The sequence below is a fragment of the Chanodichthys erythropterus genome, chromosome 22 (genome assembly GCF_024489055.1).
Source record: "Chanodichthys erythropterus isolate Z2021 chromosome 22, ASM2448905v1, whole genome shotgun sequence".
In the NCBI taxonomy this organism is placed as follows: Eukaryota; Metazoa; Chordata; class Actinopteri; order Cypriniformes; family Xenocyprididae; genus Chanodichthys; species Chanodichthys erythropterus.
The window spans coordinates 10,620,788-10,626,650 of record NC_090242.1 but is presented as its reverse complement, the minus strand read 5'-3'; the positions used below and the strand labels follow the sequence as shown (position 1 = coordinate 10,626,650).

Sequence of the window (5,863 nt, the reverse complement as noted above, 5' to 3'; positions counted from 1 at the left end):
CAGTCAGCTGATTCTTCTGTAATCTCCAGCACAAGCAGAATGGGAAATTATGATGAGGACACTGCCTTTCTGGGGCAAAAGGGACAGTTTTTTGCGCTCCTTTTCTTCCTCTTGAACGCCATCTACATCTCCACCGGGTTTCACGGCCTCTACATTGTTTTTGTCGGGGCTTCACCATCACATCGCTGTCAGGTAGCGGATGGAAATCTGAGTGAAGAATGGACGAGAGCGAGTATTCCCAAGGAGATGGTCAATGGAAAACTGCAGCCCAGTCAGTGCTGGAGATACAGTCTGGAGACGGTCCGAAACCTGTCGGCTCAAGGTTACTCACCGCAGGACGTGAACCTCACGGACCTCAAACGAGAGACATGTGCGGACGGATGGAGCTACAGCACTGATGTCTACCACTCCACCATCGTCTCTGAGGTGAGGACAACCTAAACCTAAGATTTAGGAGGATTAGTGTATTTTAATCACATATATGACACAGTTTAATACATATTCAATGAAATCAGTAAGAATGAGATTTGTGTTGTAGTAATAAACAAAATGTGTTTTAAAATATGTTTACCATCAATAAAAATCGCCTGTTTGCTGATTTGAAGGAATTTGGGTTTAAATAAATTCAAAAAGATGCAAATACTCAAACTGTGCCGTGAGTGTGTGTAAACTCGTCTTCATCATTGAAATGGTCAATAGCAGCACAGGCGTTTCACTGGACCAGTAATAACGTTCCGTGTCCAAATGAACACGTGATGGTAAGCTGATGTCTTTCTCACAGTGGGATCTGGTGTGCGACAGCGAGTGGAGAGTCCCGTTCGCAACCTCGACGTTATACATGGGCTACTTGTTGGGCTCTCTTGTTTCTGGTCAACTCTCTGACAGGTATTGCTTCTGTCCACGTCATAATTCATGCAAACAGCCGAAGCTATATGACAGCACCTGTGTGCTTTACAGATCTAGTAAGCTAGTATAATGGTCTACTGGTCTACTTCCATGTTCTCGTTGCTCTCTCCTAACCTGGAGAGTGTGTTCACACTGTCGTCTGGTGTCTGCTGTCTCAGGTTCGGCAGGAAGAAGGTTCTCTTCACGTCTCTGGCGGCAGAAGCGCTGCTGATCCTGGCGCAGTCCTTCTCTCACTCGTGGCCGCTCTTCTGCGTCCTGTATTTCTTTGTTGGCACTTTCCAGATTTCCCTGTACCTCACAGCTTTTGTACTTGGTAAGCATGTGATGAGATGTCACTGAAGGAGACAGAAGTGAATATAATCTGGCCATGTTGTTGTATAACTGAGATTCATTCTCACAGGTAGTGAAATATTAAGTAAATCCCTGCGAGTTCTCTTCACTACGCTGGGAGCGTTCCTGCATTACTGCATCGGTTACATGGTGCTGCCCTGGATCGCCTTCGCCGTCCGCGACTGGAGGACACTGCTGAGGGTCCTGTCGGGCGTGACGGTGGTGTACGTCCCTCTGTGGTGGTGAGTCGAGAACACACGGCGCTCACAATCTGTACTCAAGTGCAAGTAATAGAAGTAGAAGTGATAATGTTTAGCTTCGGATCTGATTCAGAACAAGCAAGTCTAGTGTGAACCGGTTCAGACTCATCATTTCCTCTTTTCTCCATGATCAATCCCAGGCTGATCCCGGAGTCTCCGCGGTGGCTTCTCGCTCAGGGACGAGTGCTGGAGTCGGAGGCCATCGTGAGAGAGGCGGCGAAGAAGAACAAAGTCACTGCGCCGGAGGTCATCTTCAGCGCGTCCGAGGTCTGACCGCTGCACTGTCCAGACTCAAAGTAGCTACTATAAGTGAGGCTTTCAGAAAGACAAATCTGTTCTTTACAATCATTTCTAGGTTAAAGAGGATTCATCCCAGAACAGCCAGTACAGCATGCTTGACGTCCTGAGGACCAGCGAGATCCGCAAAACCACCTTCATGTGTTTACTGCTGTGGTGAGAGATGACAGACACATGACCCTGCATGCTCTAGCTTTACCTGTTTATGTTACGAATCATTAACTCAGCGAACAGGGAATGTTCTGGCAAGGTTCTCTTCAAGTTCCTGTAACGTTAATAAACACTCATTTAAAGTTATCTGGTCTTTAATAACGTTAGCACAAAAACATTATTTATATACATTGTTTATGGTTTATTTTAGCTGAACGTTTGTCTAATGTTTTTTAAACGTCATTACTTGTTTCAGAATGATTAAATGATCAAGATATTCTGAAACTGTAGCTTTACAAGCTACTCATACGCTAAAGTAGTTCAGATACAGTCAATCTACCCTTCTGAAAGTGGTGAGCTACACTACAAGTTACTATCAAAAAGTAGGTCACTACATTGAAACTACTTATGATTTCAAAGAGTATTGTCTTATTTTGTAAACTATCCAAACACTCAATACTCAAATATATCTAAAAACTGACTGTCAAAGTGTAATATTGCTACAAATGTAACATCAATGCAAGAACAAAAAGTATGCAAGTTATGCAACTTAAAATGGATACACACTAGTCAAAAAAATCATATTAAACTCACTGAGACGTGAATCATGAACACAGTGCGCTTCACTCTGAAACTCGCCGCAACCAAATTCTGCTCGATTGACAGATTGCTTCGCCAAAGCAATGGAGCAAAACACAACATTAGTGATCTTTTGGGTGCATTACAAAACAAAATCTATTAAATTATGATGGGTCATCATTGTAATTAAATCAGAAATAGATATTTGATATAAAGGCAGGATAATTAATTACTTTAAAAAATCTATTCTACATGTATGTGCTTGAAGTCTTCGACGCAGACAGTGTTTTAATCGTTGGTTTGTATAAACTGCATACAAAATGTAATCTTTTCTAGTCGATTTATGTGAAATATCAGCCCACTCCTGTCCTTTACACAATCATCAGAGAATCTGCTCTCAGTGAACTGTCAAGCCGTGATATAACAATAGAGGGTAATGCACAATTTTAGTTTGTGATCTAACAAGAACACGCTGTATTCTACTTGTAGTTAGCGACTCCCCAGCACTGCATGAGGGTGAGCAAATGATGAGAGAAATGCCATTTTTGGGTGAACTATCCCTTTAACATTCGCATAATCATGAAAAAACGTTTTTAAAGCATTTAAAACATTCAGAAATAATGTTTAATATGAACATTAGCGAAACATTCTTAGAACACGTTTGTTCTTTCCGTGTGTCAGCGAGTGTCCTTTCCTCCCGCTGATAGGATGGCTATCAACATTGGATATTTTGGCTTGTCCTTGAACACCACTAATCTTAGCGGCGATCCGTTCCTCAACTGCTTCCTGTCCGCGGTGACTGAGGTGCCGGCCTACATCGTGTCCACGTTCCTCCTGAAGAGCTGTCCACGGAGACCCGTCCTGTCTGCTTTCCTTATCATAGGAGGAGGATTTCTGCTTCTGGTGCAACTCATTCCTGAAAGTAAGTTCACAAACGCAACACGACTCAAAGATTTTAGCAAAATCCTTCTTGTGATTCAGGTTTTGAAGGTTATCCTAAAATTGAACAGAGGTCCATGCAACATGACCTTACAGCACTTACAGGAAGGGATAGTGTTGAACACAAGAGTCATTCTGTGCATTTACTCTTTCAGCAGAGGATTTATCTAGAGCGAGTTACAAACGTCACGAGGGCTTGTAACGATAAAAGAGCAGATGTGAGTAACGCAGAAGACACGCAGCAGGAGCATTTGAAGAACTGATCATAAAAGGCACATAGAGGAGTGCGAGATTAGTGTACTTTGAAGAAAAAGCATCAGTAATCGGTTTATTGACTCGATCCTTGTTCAAGCGACATCTATGAACGAACGCCTGTGAGTTTACTACGGGTCGAGGATTAGCGTACGTTCCACACAAGTAAAACTGGACTTGGACCATTTCAAGGAAAAGAGGTTAAGCCTATTACTGAAGGCCACATTCACATGCTTCTGCAGATTAGAGCTTATACTGTATAGGAGGATAAAACATAAAACGTTATTAAACTCTACATAACGGTTGGCAGGTCTGAATGGGTACGTTTACCAGTTCTGAAATATTTCTGAAAGAACATATTCTATCAGCAGGCAAAAGCATTTTAATAAAGGCAGACATTTCAATGCAGCGATCGATCAGCGTAACGACGAGGCTCTTTCACAGGTCTTCATACGCTGGCACTGGCATTAGAGATGGCTGGCAAGTTCGGCTTCACCATGTCCTTCACGGTGGTGTACATCTACACGGCCGAGCTCTATCCCACCGTCCTGAGGAACCTGGGCATCGGCATGTGCTCTTCAGCCGCCCGCATCGGCAGCATCACTGCGCCTTACGTCATATTCTTAGGTAAATCGAGTGCTTTGAGCAAAACTTCATTCATGTCATTTCAAAGAACAGATTTTAGAGAATAGCTTTAGGGGGAAATACTCGTTTTTAGCGATGACATTCACCTCTATTCACACAGGTACTTTCAACAAGTATCTGCCCTACATCCTGATGGGAAGTCTCACCATCGCTTCCTCAATAGCTAACATGTTTTTGCCCGAGACGTTTGAGAAAGTGCTGCCTGAGACTCTGGAAGAAATGCAGAAATGTAAAAGGTAAGTCTTCCATCACTCGATTTATGGTTGTTTTTTAAACATAAATAAATACACAAGTTTCTCATCTTTAACTTTTCATTAAATATGACCTTTTTTAGTTTCATTAGAAGAGATAAACACAGCTTGGAGGAAGGGAAGGGATCCATCACCATGACAGAACACACATCAGGAAATAAATACATGAATGAATGAGTAAAAATCATCCTCTCGTCATCACACAGGAAGTCAATGGCTTGACATTATTTAAATGTGAATGAAATATGAATTCATGTCATTTCATTTGTACATTGTATGAGTTTATTTTGTATTGTATTAACAGTGTATTTGTTTTTTTTCCCTCTGCCAAACTGTAAGTGGTATCAGCACATGAATATTTTTATTTAAAATTGACATTATTTAAAAGGCAATAATGGTTGTTGTGAGAACGACTGAAGTTGTCGTAAGACGAATCACATCGAGATCGAGCTCAGAAATGGTAGTTTGCATACAGGATGATGATTATTGAAAGTGGATGTGCAAAATGCTCAAATAAATGCAGTGTTTTAAACTGATAGTCCCAGGCCTTGATTGTGATTGGCTGAAGGTTATTAATAAAAAACAGCCTAGTACAAATAGTACAAACGCATAAGTACTAAAACAACGCCAGCTCCCTTATATTTAACACAAGGCTGGAGTTTTACCACGCTAACAATAACCTTAAACCGCGTTTCAAATTCTTATGCAAGTGACATATCAGCAAGATTTCAGTAGAATAAACATTTAGATTTTAGTTTTTCTAAAGAAAATGTTTGTTCGTTTATTTATCCATGTCTTTTTAGATAACTGGCATCAATCTCAGACAAAATAATTTGCCAGGTCTATGGAAACCCTACTTAGAGGTTGTTCCACATTATTAAGCAAGTCACAGTTCTCATGAAATATGGGAGGAAAAAAGATCTTTCTGAAGATGAAAAGCATGAAATGGTCCAATGTTGTGCAAAAGGCATGAAAACAACTAATATTGTGTGAAACTGAATGGAGATTATCGAATTATCATAAGATTTGTGAGTGATTTAGAGCAAATCAGAACTCGGTCAGATAAAGACTTATTAATGAAAGTTCCTGTCAAAAAAATTATAATTAACTATAAAAAGCCAGTGTTGAGCAGCAAACAGGTATTTGAAGCTGCTGGTGTCTCTGGAGTCTCAAGAAGCTCTTCATGCAGGCCGGCAGTTGTGCGTAAAGATGCATTTCAGACACCACTAACCAAACCGCACAAAGAGAAACAAG

General features: G+C 41.1%; 1 protein-coding gene across 1 annotated transcript; it reads left to right on the top strand.

Annotated features, from left to right (window-relative positions):
* Positions 1-4,797, top strand: slc22a5 (solute carrier family 22 member 5). The gene is made up of 9 exons (XM_067375517.1): positions 1-426; positions 782-885; positions 1,065-1,219; positions 1,307-1,478; positions 1,637-1,763; positions 1,852-1,949; positions 3,230-3,444; positions 4,158-4,340; positions 4,459-4,797. The coding sequence occupies exons 1-9, from the start codon at positions 40-42 to the stop codon at positions 4,596-4,598; spliced, it is 1,581 nt and encodes a 526-aa protein (XP_067231618.1). The 5' UTR covers positions 1-39; the 3' UTR covers positions 4,599-4,797.
* The last annotated feature ends 1,066 nt before the right edge of the window (positions 4,798-5,863 follow it).